The following is a 16,427-nucleotide window of genomic DNA, read 5'->3' as shown; positions in this document are numbered from 1 at the left end:
ATATTGATTTTAAACAAATATAAAACACTTTTACAATTTCATAGCAATACTGGCCTAATGAAAACAAAACGTGGATAATGGGTTACGTTGAAATATTTCTAAATCCATAAACTCTTCGGAGTTGTCATGAAATACTTAAATTAGATATTTGATTTTAGAGAAACACAACATGTTAAAAACATTGATGTTTCAAATTACATGCCGATATAGATTAAAATGGGTAGAAAACAGTGACACCCAAAACAAACATACAATATAGGTAAATAAATATCGTCCTTGTTTTTTAAATAGAAAATGATTCATCATTAGACTGGAAAGAAGTTTTTCATCTGAAGCGAATCACATCCTTGTTAAACAGGGGTTAAAATTTACTTTCAAAAGTGAAAGGTACTGGACTCTACCTATTTAAAAATCAGGCCAAAAAAAAATAATTCTGTGTTACCAGTAACATCTCCTTCATAATTAGGGTTGGAACAAGTAGGTAGGGATTTTTTTTTGGTTTTTGTTTAGTTTTTAAATTGATAGATTTGCAGGACAGTGAAACCTACTGGTTTTGCTGCCTCTATTACATTATGACAATGCTGAATACTGAACTCATTTTTAAAAATGAATTTTGAACCTCCATATCGGAGAGCAAGGTGATTCTAGTAAAATAAATTCACTGATGGAAACTACTGAAAATCCATATATCTTTTGTTTCCGTTTTTATTTGACATCATAAAAAAATTGGGTCAGTTGGGTTTCCAGAAACCCAGAATTTTTTTGAGGCCTCAATAGACCACTTGAAAAAAATTTAAAAACCCACAATAAAGTGTTACATATAAGGGTTAAAATCTAGGACTGTGAAAGCATATATGTTTTAGTCTAGATAGTGCCCTCTTGATGTATTTTCATCATTTGCTGCTAATGCTGTTTTTTTGTGAACATTCCTAGTTATATCAGTGTTATTGTATAAGTTCTAAGGTAGATCCAGGAGAGGGGAGTGTTCTGAAGGTTCTGCTTTGAAAACTGTTGGTTTTGTGCAAATGATAGCCTGAACCACTCCATTAAAAATCCTGATATTCCCATGTAACTTGACACTGATACTGGGTAAATCAGTGCTCTCCAAAATACCCACATGTTTTTGCAACACTGAAATATTTGAGCAATACCAGTTAACACAAATAAACTTCACTGAGAGGCAAAATCTTTTTAAAAAAGCCTTCAATGTGGTTTTATTTGCAGCAAATTTATATAAGTTTACCAGTTGTTCTAATATGACATGCCTCAAAGCTCTTTAGACCACAAACAAGGTAAAAAAGTGATGAACACATGACCAACATTTCATGAAACTCATAGGCTGCTTCTTCTCAAAAACATGAAGAAACTAGTCCCATTAGAATCAAAATAAATCATGGAAACTCCATTTCGATTGTTCTTTTACTGTGGGCTGACAATTTATGTAGTATTTAACCCCTAGCTTTTGCTCGGGGTAAAACATGATAAAATGGAGTTTCTGTGATTTATTTCTTAATTAAACTGCATCAAGTTTGAGACCAAACCCAAAAAGTGACAATTTCCATGAGGACCTTTTCTTCATATCATTCATTTTTTCTTTATAAAATCCTCGGACTACTGGGTCCTTGCTAAGTTAATTCCTTGTTAATATTGACTCTAGGATAATAATTATCTTAGAACAATTTATACAAGGTATAAACAACTTTAGTCAATAACCTTGTTTTTTCTCTCACCAATCACCAGAAAAATTACACATCCAATCATTTCTGCAATAAGTCATATTTTTCATTTCAAGCCAAGGAAATCAATACAAGTGATTAAGCTTTCAAAAACCAGGTCATATTTTGAATTCTTATTATCACTTACAAATCATTTGAATATTTTTTATTGAAAAAGAAATCCATGCAAGAATAAAACTGTATATATTATCTTGATTATTATAAAGACTTCTTTGTAAATCAAGAAACAAATGACTTTTTCAGACTATTAGGTTGTAGTGGCAAAATGTTCAATGCCAACAGATAAAGCAACACTTGCACATTTTTTTTTTGTATTAGAAGTTGAGCCTGCTTAAGTATCAGTCTTTCTTAAAATCAGGCAGGAGATGATTCATGCATGCCAAAAACCAACCAAATGCAATTTTATTTATTGTTCAGAAGCAGTTACCGATCACATAGCCAGTCTTAAATTTTCATTTGATAGTTGCACTTTTGAGATAAAAATGATATAAATTGTACATGAAATTAGCTCTTTGCAAGAGTTATCCATCTTGATTAGGTTTGATTTGGATTAATTTAATTGATTTTTGTTATTTTTTAAAATTTTGGAGATGAATGTATGGCTTTCTCAAAAATACAGATTTGAATACAAAAAGGATAATCATTACGTAAAAATATAGCATATGTAGACTGAAAAAAGCTGCCTTTATTCGGTAGGTTTTTCTACATCATGAATGACCTCTACCATAGGCAGTGCCTGAATTTAATGTGGACTGGTACTCGAATAGACAGACTGCCCTATTGTTCCTTTACTGGTTGTAAACTTACTTATTTCTAACTGTCTTTGTATTCGACCTTTACATCGTTCTCTATAATCTATTTGACAGGAATTATAATCATTCATTACTTCTACAAACTTTCGAGACAGTGTTGCATGCTGTAAAAAAAGAAAAGAATACACATTTTAAGGCATTTATTGAATACAGAAAAAGTTATTTTATTTGTAAAGTACCAATAATGTATAGATAACTAACAGATTTCAGCAACACATTAACTCCATTGAAAAGCAATTATTTCCATGTAATTATAACTGCTTGTTTCAATGCTTGTAACTTCTAAACAGTAAGGGTAAAACCCCCTCCTCACCCCCTAAAAATATAAAAAAAATCAATCCCAACTTTCCAATTGTGGCATAGAACCTTGTAGTACAACTCTGACCATTGCCAAAATTCTTTGGACAATAATTGCCCAGATACCTAATGCCTACACGCATATGTTAAACATTTTTATTGGGGGGAGAGTTAATTTATTCCTGAGGAAGTCAAAAAGTTTCTTAGAAAGAATACTATGGGCATCATATCGGTGAAGGTAACTAGTCTGCATAAAACAGTGAAACCTGGGTAAACTAGACTCTGAATGTACCAGAAACCTGGCTAAACTAGATTATGATTACACAAGAAGTTTGGCTGAACCAGACTAAAAATACAATAGAAGCTTGGCTAAAGCAGACTCTGAATACACCAGAAATTTTGCTAAACCAGATTCTGAATACACCAGAAACCCAGCTAAATCAGACTATGAATACATACAACCTTGGCTAAAGGCTAAAAACCACTAATTCCACTTTCCATAGGCTTCTATGCTAATTTCACAATATTCAATGGCTTCTCTGGACTTTACCTTAACTTTAACCTGCAGAGGACTATATATCAGCATGATTCTACATATGTCAGCTCACAATCCTCAGAATGGCATGTGGGGTTAGCAGACTTGCAGTGCAGTACTGGTCACCGGAAGTGAAGGGTCTATAAATAGCATGGGAAATCCCAGTGTTTTCACAAGATAGGGGTATATTTAACAATCATTATGGAGATTAGGCTTCACATCACAAGAAGCAAAATGCACCTATAAAATGTACAGAAATGTTTTTCCTTTCAGAAACTGTTTAAATTTTTTAAATAAGATGAGAACTTTTTTCACAGCACTATGAGGAACAGGGGTAATTTCTGCGTAGGACTATTTTTGCGTACGTTCCAAATGCTCATTGGTTGAATTGGTGGTCTGTAACCTAAACCAGAATATGAATACAAAGAAGCTTGGCTACACCACTCTGAGTACAAAAACTTGGTTTATTACACAAGAAACCTGGCTAAACCACACTATGAATACACCAGAAACTTGGCTAAACCAGACTGTGAATACACCAGAAACCTGGCTAAACCACACTCTGATTAAACAAAAAACCTGGCTAAACCACACTCTGAATACACCAGAAACTTGGCTAAACAAGACTCTGAATACTGTAAATGTATCAATTTATGTGGAGCACTTATTTTCGCTGTGAACAGGGAAGCACAAAAAATAGTACCTCCAAAATTCATCTTTAACAATATATAACTCAAATCACAATACATGTATAAAGCTGTGAAAATTGATATCTGCAAATTTGTTCACCTTTAACAATTCTAAACAGGTTTTATTTAAACAGGTTTCCCTGTATCCAGAACTTTGCAATGAGAAAAAAAAACAGTAAAAATACTTAAGATACACCCAACACCATCTAGAACATTATTCATATTTTGACATATTTATATCTCTGTCATCATCAGAATCATGATGAATGTAGGATGAGTTAAATGTCAATAAAATCATTATCACAATGATGGTTGTATCTTCAATCTGTAGACTTTTTATTATGCTGATTCAGCTCCATAACTGTATAGTAAGCTTAAATGGTGTACTATTGATGGTATTTTAATAGGGATGGGTCTGGCATACTTTTAATTATAGCTCCATACGTGCCTGAATGCTGGATATGAATTTCATTATCGCAATGCAGTTCTAGTGTCACAAATATAGTGAAACCTGGCTTGTTTTCCATTATAATATGCAAAGCCCCTTTCACTAATCCTACTTTTAGTTTGCCTGACAACTCATCCTCGACAAACCACTGGGTACAAACCAATAATGGAACAAGAGTCATACAGTGATGGAACAAGGGTCATACAGTGATGGAACAAAAATCATAGTGATGGAACAAGAGTCATACAGTAATGAAACAAGGGTCATACAGTGATGGAACAAGAGTCATACAGTGATGATGGTCAGGGGTTACAGTAGGTTGTCCCATGATCATTTGAAAATCGCCTGAATCTGCCTTTAGAAGTAAACGTCGAGTTGAACCTTTTGGCTGTTCATCTGTTTAATACCAGTGTCACAGAAAAGATTTGAAAGAAAGTTTAACTGTCCAGTTTCAGTCAACATATTAATTTTTAAGGCGTACTCATTTTCACTTTTTTCATAAGTAATCGAAAAATGTGAAGAATAGTACCTGCTTAATTTATTCATACACTAGATAATGCTAATCACTTTTTGAAGCCACAAAAATTGATACCAACGAATATATTTACTAGACATAATCTGCAGAAATTAATATGTTTACAGTAACTATCTAGGTCAGTTCATAAAGTGTTAGATTGTCATTTAATCAAAGGGAAGATCAACTCTATCAACTGAACATCATCACTGTATGAGCTGTAAACAAATTAATATCACTGTTTCAAAACTATCTTCCATGCCAAACAAACAATGTATTGATCTGTAATAGTTAAGAACAGGCTACAAAATACTTAAGAACAGACAGACAGACAGACAAATAATCAAAGAACAAACAAAAGAGCCTTTTTATAAACAATGGTTTAATAGTAGAAAGCAATTTTGTATTCCAATATCCAAGGACACTCTATTTATGGTAGAATACAAGCCTCTAAAAGTGGAAATTAGATCAACCATAATTATACATCAATTAATTACAATGCACAACACAAGAAAATAATCAAATTTTGCCACAATTCAATCAGTAACAATTTTCCAATAAATGAAGCATTGGAGAGATACAGAAATACAAGGGGAAAACACTTTGATCAATTTTTAACAATAAAAGATATGTTACAATCAACTGTAAATCACATATTCAATAATCAGTAAAGGTCCAATTGATCTATGGCAACAGTAAGTCAACTGAGTCATCAAAAAATCGTAGTACTAATGATTGTTTGGTATACAATAACAGTACAATAATTTCTGTGGGAGGTGGGAGAGGATTTACTTCACTCATGACCTTTTGAAGATTGAAATTGATAATTATTGCCCAACATTCATGATCTTTAATGGCTCAAAGTTTACAAAATATTGCGCAATAAGACATGAAAGTATATTTAAAGGACATAAGGGCCTTTTCTGTCATGTTTTAAGATTAGAAATAGAAAGATAAAACTTAAAGTCCGAACTTTTGAGCAGAGAGGGTGTATTATATATAACATAACCCACTCCAGATGATATATTTCAAAAGTCAAATATTAGTACAACAGGGTTTCAATTTCAGTAAAGACGTCTTTTTTCATGAACTATTATTCAGTATTTTAAAAATATTTGCCTTTAAATGTTAGACATCAAGTTTATTTTGGACAAATTGTACCCATTATTTATTAATAAACATTTCTAGCTAGCGCCAATTTCTTAGGGCCGGACTTTAACTGTCACTATTAAAAGAATAAGAGAAGTAAGACTTAAAGATGAACATGTGTTGAAGCTTTTAATAAAATTCTTAAGGTTTTGTGCCATATTTATAATAAAAGAATTCTCAAAATCCAACCTTGACACAAAATTTGGACCAATTAGCTAGCTTAAAAATCACATTTTATTTGAAGTTAACATCAAATTCTATGTTGTTAAAGGCCATAAAATAATATGAAATTAAATTTGATGTTTTTAATTTAAATGCATAAGCTTAAAAAAAATAATTTAAATTAAAATTTAATAATTAAGTTATTCAGAAATATAAACATTTTTAGTACTGAACAAGTGTGTTAAAAAGGAAACACACAAAAAAAATTATGTTATAACTGGAAGGAATCAATCTGAAAACCCATAGAACTGATAAAACTATGTTATGATGCATTAATGGATTTGTAATTTCAGGTTTAAAAGCATTCAAGGTCAACCTTTTAATGGACCAATAGACAAGATTAAATGGACCATTTTCATTTTTATGAGGAATCGGACACATGGAGCCTTTAGAAATGGTACCGGTTACAGGGAATACATATACAGTACATGTACAATCTGTACAGATTTGATGACACTTGCATCTGTACCTTAACAAGAGAGATTAATATCAAAATATTTATCAATGTCAGTGAAAAATATTGAAATTCTGTCGCTGATCATTACAGGAACAGAATGTCCTTGTTGTATTCAATAAAAATGTTTTAATATCTGCACTGAACAAAAGGTATCAGCTGTCACACAGCAGCTCAATAATGATGAAATAACTTTACACTGCCTTAAGGCCTATGTAACAACATAGATAATTGGATCAGAGTTTCTCTAATGGTTAGTTTAATTATTCATTATAAACAAGCTTCATACACGTCCTGGGACCATCTGTCTGTCCACTGCAGTAAGCTGATAGAGGCTTGACACTGTCCAGGACTGTAAAGGACTGAGGTTGCAAAGTTGTTATTGCAATAAATATAAATTTCATTTTATTCTTTCATTCAAGTTGAATTTTTTGTAATATTGAAAAAAATAAAAATTAACTGTGCTTAAGTGTATAATACATCTGTACCACCCTCCCTTGGTCTTTTACAGACACATAACTCTATAACATGGAGAATTGGACCACCTCAAGGACTGACAGTGGAATACACCATTGTATCAGTATCAGGAGACATGCATTTTAAAACACCACTTTGGTATGAAATATAAAGTTGCACACTTAGTAGTACTAGGGACACAAACAGAAGTTGCTAACTGACAGCAACCAGAATCGCTTACAACATATGGCCTATCCACGTAAATGTATAGCCACATACCAAATTCCAAATCAATGCATCCATTGGGAGTTGATATAAATGCAACAACATTCAGACAGACAGGATGATTCTAATATACCAGCCACTCATTCGTTACAACTACATTTTGGTATAAAATAACAACTGAAATCACAATAATTTATGAATTTATTTTTTTGTAATCTAGAATTTACCTCTAAATACAAAATGCAACAATACCCATTAGTTACAAAGTCATACACAGAAACATTAAAGACACTACTGACAAAATGACATGTACAAGTACCTCTGTTTCCACTTGTTTAGAAACAGCATTATCACATCAATTATTTTCAACCAATGCAATGCCAATAGGTTACAAAAAACTAGAACAAACAAAATATGAACCTCAAATGAAACTTTCCATGTATCTCAAATGAAACTTTCCATGTATCTTCTCGATGAAGATAGTGAAACTCATCATTTAATTTATTTGAGAAATCAACGAAAAGCCAGACAATACATGTCAACCTGTCAGGAAAGATGGAAAGAAACAGATTAGAGATTATTTCCATCCTGAACTCAGTGAAATGTTGATACATCAAGGAACAGACTAAGATTTTGCATGGTAAATTTAACAGAAAATTCAGTTACTTTTCTCAATAACAGTATCATTCCCATTACTATGAAAGAAATGCATTCTGTATTACTGACCTTTGACCAATGACATTGAAAAACAAGATGAAGAAAGAAGAAATTTATCCTTGGATATGCATGTACATGTATCAGACTGACCACATGTCCTAGCTTAGCAACTATTGAATAGGTCTGACTAAAAGAGGGAAATTCATTAAGTAATTCTCCATCAAAATAAGGCAAAATGTGTATAATGTGAGGCATATGAAGAAAAGAACCCAGATGTTTTTATTTAATGCATTATCCAAGTACTATACCTCAAAACGTCCAGAAAAAACCATCACAGTGTTTGTAAAGTTTGTGTTTTTCAGATATTGATAGGTAAAATTTAGTTGAAATGCACTATGGAAAACTGGCTAAAAAATTTGCCCGATTCTTACACATAACAGTACTTAATACTTTTAAATAAGGAAATATAAAAAAATTGGGTTCAAAACCGACTACATATTTTTGTATTTCACATTCAACACCAGTTTCACCAGGTTCATATTTATCTGTGAAACCAAACATAAATTTCATTTGGCCTGTTTTATAATCCAATTTTATATACCAAGACTTAGAAAAGACAAATCCAACCTGTCCATCTAACTGTCAATATGTTAGATCACATGGTACGAAATTTTATGTTACGTACTTTAACTACAATACTGAGTTCAGCTACATGTATTGTAATCATGGTTTACTTATAGAATTGTATAAAACAATCAATAGTAAAAATCTATACACGGTTTGAAGATGGAAACTTTAACAATCGAGAAAACAAACAATCAGAAATGTATTGGCTGAACTTCAGGAAAGTAATTGTAAAGCCATGCTTAAAGATGGATTTGTCTGTGTGTCGGAGGATGGCGATAAAAAATCATGACAATCCATAGCTGATCGTGTTGAGTGTCCATCATACCCAAGTTAATGTCTTTTGTGTCAATTTAAAATACTTTACTGCTGGCTACTAACCATTATGAAAATAGACTACAGCACACTTCATGTCAATTTTACCATTTCCGCTTGTTCATTGTAGTTACATTCATTTCTTTTTGAAAGAAGCACTTAAGATACTTATTATACTTTAAAACTAATACTTGCCAAAATGAAGTCAAACAATGCTTTTAACTTAAACAATAAAGAGATTTTTAAAATCTTTATAAGCAAATTTCTAACTGACATTTTCAAAAAATCCCAGAACAAAAAAATGTTAACACACAAGCCAGTAGCCAGAACTTTTTAAGGGGGTTTGGAGGAAGGTTTTAATGAAAAAATTATCTTGACTTTAAGGTATAATACCACTATTAAGGGGAACCAGTCGCCTGCAAATACCAAAAGTAGTCCGTAAAAATGAATTAGGTCTTAGGATGCATTGTATATTTTTTGTGATTTAGCCAGTATATGCAAACTTGGTATCATCTGAAAGCTTATCATGTCAGGTACACACTGAATACCTCAATTTTGAACTCTGATGTAGAGAATAATTTGTCAGAGTCTAGATCTTAAGCCCATTGATTTGTCAAATTTCCAAAAGGCAAGCAGTATTTTTAGTACCTGTCTACTTTCACTTCACCGTTCTTTCTTAGAAGCCATTAAAGGTATGCTGCAAATTTTATGAGAGAGTCTTTAAAGGGTTTCCTCTATGATAAAACCTGTTGAAGTTCATTTTAACAAATTTTAAAAAAGATTGGGACCTTGAAAATTGCTTAATTCAACATAGAAAGTAATGGGACTTTTAATAGTGGTTTTACACCTTAAGTAGTAATCAATCAAATTTAAGCTATTTTTCACAGATTTTAAAGCCTTTTTCTTTTGCAAAAGTCCAGGAACCATCTTAGGCTAACATAGCTACTGCTGTGAATTTTTTTCTTAAAATATTCAACAGTGAAAATGCATCCTTACTAATTATAACACAAAACATTTATTAAATATTGATAACAAGTATACTATAAGTTTAAAAAGATAATGAAAAATACAAAAAAAAATGCTTTTGCATCAACATGATCACTAATTAATTATATACTATAGCAGATATATTGATTTTTCACACTTTCACAGCAGGGTCACAAGTAATAAATAATTAATCTGGTTATCAATTTTAATAATTGCAAAATAAAGATTTATCTGAATGAATAACATATAATTTGAAGGAGTCCAAATTTACAACAGTGGGCATAAATCAATATTATCAAAGCAATAATATGAGACAGCTTATACAAATATGGATTGACAAAAGATATCAAAATTCCATATATGTATTACTTTATTTATATTCTAGGCAAATGTAGAAAGAACGAAAATATGACTTGCATACATAGGTACAATCTACCATTGAAATTATCTATTTATTTCATCCTTTACATAAACTATCTGTGTCAGAAAAACTGACACAAAAGTTTCATCTATGGTGCTAATTGTAAATGTAAATATCGTCGAAAAAAAAAGATCTCATCGGCATCAATAATGGAACAATTCAAATAAATCAAAATCCAGGCTTATGGCCTGAATGAAAACAAGGAGGATCTACATGTACATGTTGAAGAGAACCGAATAAAAAAGATTAATATAAAAACTAAAGATGCAGAACACGACCTAATACAAAAAACTGGGTATTGAAGGAACGTTAAGTGATACCTGCATCATGTAATGATGAAAAATGGATGGCAAAATGTTCAAAATAGCATATCTCCAAAACCTCAATTTGGATTACCCTGAAAACAGAACTTGTATTTTACTTGGTACTAAGCAACTGTACAAAGTTTGAACAAAAAAACCATTGATCTGTTTTAAAGTTATCTTCTGGAAACTGCCAGGGGACGGACAGATGGAGAAACATGCAACTTTTTGGAGGGTATCACATAATACTTAGTCCCTTCCTCTGGCAGGGTATAAAAATTGAAACAAAAGCAATATATGTATGAACATGCACAACCCTGAGTGACATCAGGTGATCCAGCTAGGTAAGCAGGTCCTGCTCTGCCAGCGGCACCCATATTATTGCATTTGAGTATCATCCAGTAATAGTTTGGCTTTATTTTCCAGTACAAAAATGTTTCCTTCCCATTAGAAGACCCAGTATGGCAGTACACAAGATTTATTATGGGGGATTGGATCATCTTACTTTGGCATTAATTCTCATTTTATCTTTCTTGGCTTAGAGATTATCACTTTGGGGTTTTCAATTTAGTTTAGTAGCTATAACTGATAAAAGCTTTTTAACATTTGTTTAATTGGATCTGAAGTTAAAATAAACAAAATAATACAAAATGGCATAAATTTAACAACGACAGTGACTGAAGACACTACAAAGAATTCTCTAAAAGAGAAAGATGGCTGCATTCAATTGGGTATGGTCAGAGGTCTTCAGAATCAATTGGGCATGGTCAGAGGTCTTCAGAATCAATTGGGCATGGTCAGAGGTCTTCAGAATCAAACCACAACTACCTAATGCCTTCATAATTTCTATTTGACCAGCAACCTTTTCAAAAACTGTCTTGCAATCACTAAAAAAATTTTTTATTCTTCCATCAGCTAAACCCCATGGGATATCATAACTAATATGATAAATGGTCTCATTTTACCATGTAGTAACTTTGCCATGAATAAATACAAGAAAAGAAACAAGTCAGGAAGAAGCATGAACCATTCAATTTTGTAAAATTCTGTCACAACAGCATTCACGATAAATCTAATAAGTGTTCCAGTCTATAATATTCCACCAATCAACTTAATGCTAGGCTATTAAGGACAGGGCTATATTTCATGACCATAGATGAGTTTATCTGATAAGTTTCATTCCCCGGAGTACAGATTTTCTTCCTGCAAATAGCACTACTAGGAAATATCAGTGAGGCTCAAGAAGGTAATTGTATAATGTCTATCACTTTTGCTAATATCTAGATTGACCTTGAATTTCAGCGGTATTAGGACAATTTCTTCTGTTTTATTTGCTAATTTAGTATTGGTACCAATGATACAAATCATCCTAAAATGTATAAGTATAAGTAGGCTTTAGCTCCATTTTTGTAAACACTTAATACGAAGATGTCTTTGGTTACCAAAGCAGGTATACTCATTTCCACATCTAAAGCCTACACGTTCATGTAAATGGGACCTACATTTTTTTTCTTAAAAGATTCTACGTTGTTTCTGATGTGTTTATGGTGTTTAAAAGCATTAGGTCTGTCTCCAGAGTAAACAAATCTAAAAACAAAAGGCATTGTATTAGGCCATATTAAAAAAATTCCTAGATTCTCGTCCACTCCAAACCTGATATCATGTACATACATACCCTCATCCTATGTTAAAAAGTCGGGTAACAGCAACCCAACAACTTTTAAAGTATGGCCTAAGAGAGTGAGATTCCAATACACAAACAAGTTAAAAAGGTACAGAATTAGTTGTTAAAATTGATAAGCTAATTCTCATATTTCCATTTCAATTAACTTTGGTTTGAAAACTCTACAACCCATGGGACATATAACACGATTGATTTAGTTCCTACTAATTTGCAAAAAAACACTAAGCTACAGTTGAACTACCAGTAAAGCCTTGGTGACCAAATAAAAAATTGTGTGGAGCAGCTAAATATGATCACAGAGGATTAAACCTGTACAATTAGGGCAACTATTACACTATAATCAAGTTGGATACATTGTGATTAGGCCAAAAAAATTAATTTGATGGTTTCTTAATTTCGCCAACACTTTTGTTAAATCAGTGCTAAGAAATTTTTTCATGTACAACAAGCCAAAAAGAATAAATTTTCATGTAGTGAAAATTTTGCATTGACAATTCAGGCATAGTTCATAAAAACTAATGTGCCAAGCATTAGTTTTTCATAGTATTAGCTTTACTGGGCTCCAGTAACTACTGAAGTTATTTAAGGTATAAAATTTTTTTCATTGTGAAGAGTAAATACAAGTAAAAGTATTGTTCAACAGCTTGGGAAGTTTTTAAAATTTAAAACTATTCATCCAAGGAATGATTTTTTTCTATCAAGATCCATTTACTACGTTCTTAAATTATGGCATGGAAACCAAACTACCAACAATGACTGCAAAACAGAAGTCAATGATGTTGACAGTGCCATACCATACACACAATACATCTGCGATTTATTTTGAATGAACCACAAAGTGGAAAGCGCACCATGTTCCATTAAAGACTATCCTAGAACTTGGCAGTAATATCCACCCACCTGTGTTTTGCGTATTCTCAAATCTGCCGATGATTTATTGGAATGTTCTTCCTGTTCTATATTTTGTTCTATAACTGGAAGAAAAAAAAGACAGTTACATAAAATTTAATTTGCTTCATAATCTAGAATCATGCAAGTTCTATAATACTAAAGATAGGTCACTTGGGAAATTTTGAAATTTAAATTTTCAATGTGTTCAAAATACATTTTACTGGATCGATAGAATGTTATTTTTACATAGAGAAATACATGTATGTATTAATGAATTTGACGAGGAATTCTGATTGACCCATGCAATTATCATATTTTCAATGGAATTAACTCATGCACTTTTTCAAAGGGAAAGCAAAGTGTAAGATTAAAGTTCAAATGCTACTTTGATTTATTGTGGTTTAACCATTCTAAGGGCAGAATTAGAAATAGTAGCCTGCCCACCTGCCAGCCTGAGACTGGCTACTTTTTTGCGGGCTGGCTACTTTAAAAAATATTTATATAGCCATATAGTAAATATAATTGTATTCAGGACTGGCTAGAATTTGAGCAAGTTTCCTACCCTGCTATGGGAGGAATTGTATTACAGTTTTGGATTGAGATATGCACAGAAATTAAAACCTTGATGTTGTTTGTTTTAATACTGATCTGCTCATCGAAGATATTATAAAGGGTAGATGCAATTAATCACAATTTTATCAGAACAATAAGAGGGATAAATTAGAAACATTTAAAAAAAATCTGGATTTTTTTTTTTGACAATATTGTAACTGCTGTTATGAAACCTGTCTGCAATTTAGACAAAACTGTTTTATAACTAGATTTTGAAGTGAATCCATGGGATGTCTCATTCAACTATGCTAATGGGACATACAAATAGTTGCCTGAAATATATTTTAAATGAGAGTGCAAAATGAATTCTAATAAGGAAGTTATCAAGGTTTGCAGTACAACAATTTGAAGATACAAGTAATATACAAGTTTTTACACTTATATGATTATCAACTAAATAATTAAATTATTATAAATGGTATTAGTTTTTAATTTTAATTGCTTGTAAGATTATAATGGTCACCCTACCAACTCTCCTTCAGACACCACTCTACCCAAAAGTTTTTATTTGTGATTTTGAAAAAAAAATAATACATAAAAAGCCTGCTGACTGTGTTACAGAAAAAAAGAAGAAAATAAAGCAAAAGACATTTTTTTTCTATCCAAACAAAGAGTTAGAAATACTGATAGTTTACATTTAATACACATGTGAGTGTGCTCTTGGTCATGGACTAAGTCTATTACATCTTTACTCTTTGCAGATTTGGTTTTTATTGTATTTTGAGTTTTGTTTTAAAAAAAATCCCTACCTACTGACCCTTCAAAGTTCTAGAAGGGTGATTGGAAACACAACATTATTATTTTTCAGCCTAACATGTACATTGTACTAATTGACCTTATTTGTAGACCCCCTCCCCAACCCTGCATTGCCATGACTGCTAAGTATTCAAAAGAAAATAAATTGGATTGTTGAACCCTAACAAAATCGGTACCCTGTGAACAACAATACCACTTAACAGTAATTTGCAAATTGTTTACAACCTTAAGCTTAGTTGGAAATAGAAGTAAAAATGGCTGATTAGGTTTCATAACATCACTTTTGACTTTCTCATATCATGAATATGGAAGCTTGCTTTTTATTTCATTTAGCCAAGTTCTGTAGCAATACAGACATTATGTAGGATAAAGAAATTTTACAATATGTCACTTCAATGTAATTATTGCCAATTATATGACATGACTATCATTCTATTGACTGAAACTGTTATTTAAAGGTCATCTGAAATGGGGAACCAGATCAATACATTAGGGTGAATCTATGGTAAGGGGAAATTCTCTTTCCTGAGGCATTTTATCAGTACAGAATATCACACCATTGGTAATGCATAACAAAAATTTAAAGGGCAAAAAAAATCAAAAAATGATTTTATCAGCTTGTTGATTTTAATTACAGTGCAGTGTGCATCAGCTGCTGTCAGATGAGTTATTAATAATCCAATATCACATTCACAATGTTCACGGTTTGTTGACACAATTGAATAAAAGAAAAACTTTGATTAATTTTTGTTGACAGGGATCTAATACATTATCCTTTCAGAAGGAAAAACAGCTACATTTTGTAAGTATTCACTTACAAAAGGCAGTAATTAGGTGGAAATTTCGAACTGTCCCAAAATGTTTAATTAACGTAATTTATGAATGTCACATTACATTATCAGAACTGCAAAAAGGTACACTACTAAAGAAAAATCTCAATGAAAGATACACAGAGAATAACATTTTTTTTTATTGCAGGAGGTTAATGATACATAGAATCTACAGTGCTTGACTGTGATATTCTTAAAATGGAATAAAAAAAATTATTGCTCACCGATCAAGATAGGTGAAAGAAATTAGATTCGCTACAAAAATCATGCACTGTTTGCCTGTCGGCAGTCTTTGAAATTGACCACCAGCCTAACAGCCATGGCTGGTAAAAATGCAGGTGGGCTTGCAAAATTTGGCTAACACACCAATGATAAATTTATATGTTCATTAAAATTTTTAAGCTAGGGCTTGTCAGAAATTTAAATGGCAAAGACGGTGTCTGATATCTAATTTTTGTTTATTCTGCTCTTTAATATACAAGAACCAATTAAAAACTAGGAATCTGAAAATTTGATGTTTTTGATCATGTAAATATTACTCACCTTTTAATTTACCCCTCACTTTATTTGCTGTTTTCTTTATATCTAACATTAATTCTTCTAACTCTTCCTTCATTTCTGTAAAGAAAAAATTAGAGTTGAAAGGCAAAGGAAAAAGACCATATTAGAATGAAGAATAGGTCATTTATTATACAGGGCCAAAAACAGAAACGGTCTGGCTGCTGTTCACAGGAAAGATAAGTGTGACAGACCAAAAATCTCATCCTATAATAAGCCATTCTAAGGAATCCCATACTGAAGTTGCATCTTG

General features: G+C 31.9%; 1 protein-coding gene across 3 annotated transcripts in view; it reads right to left on the bottom strand.

Annotated features, from left to right (window-relative positions):
* LOC148607223 (syntaxin) overlaps positions 1-16,427 on the bottom strand; it is a 48,023-nt gene that overhangs the window by 22,935 nt on the left and 8,661 nt on the right. For all 3 annotated transcript variants that reach the window (XM_088545586.1, XM_088545587.1, XM_088545585.1), the window contains exons 4-6: positions 16,160-16,234; positions 13,428-13,501; positions 2,544-2,652 (exon numbers count right to left, since the gene is read on the bottom strand). In XM_088545586.1, the coding sequence (XP_088401712.1) occupies positions 2,544-2,652; positions 13,428-13,501; positions 16,160-16,234 (258 nt within the window). The remainder of the gene's footprint in view (positions 1-2,543; positions 2,653-13,427; positions 13,502-16,159; positions 16,235-16,427) is intronic.

This window comes from Perna viridis, chromosome 9, assembly GCF_037379345.1.
Source record: "Perna viridis isolate PV_CMFRI_1.1 ecotype Kerala chromosome 9, ASM3737934v1, whole genome shotgun sequence".
NCBI classification, from domain to species: Eukaryota; Metazoa; Mollusca; class Bivalvia; order Mytilida; family Mytilidae; genus Perna; species Perna viridis.
Note: the sequence above shows the minus strand (reverse complement) of the source record. Positions and strands in the feature narration are given on the sequence as shown.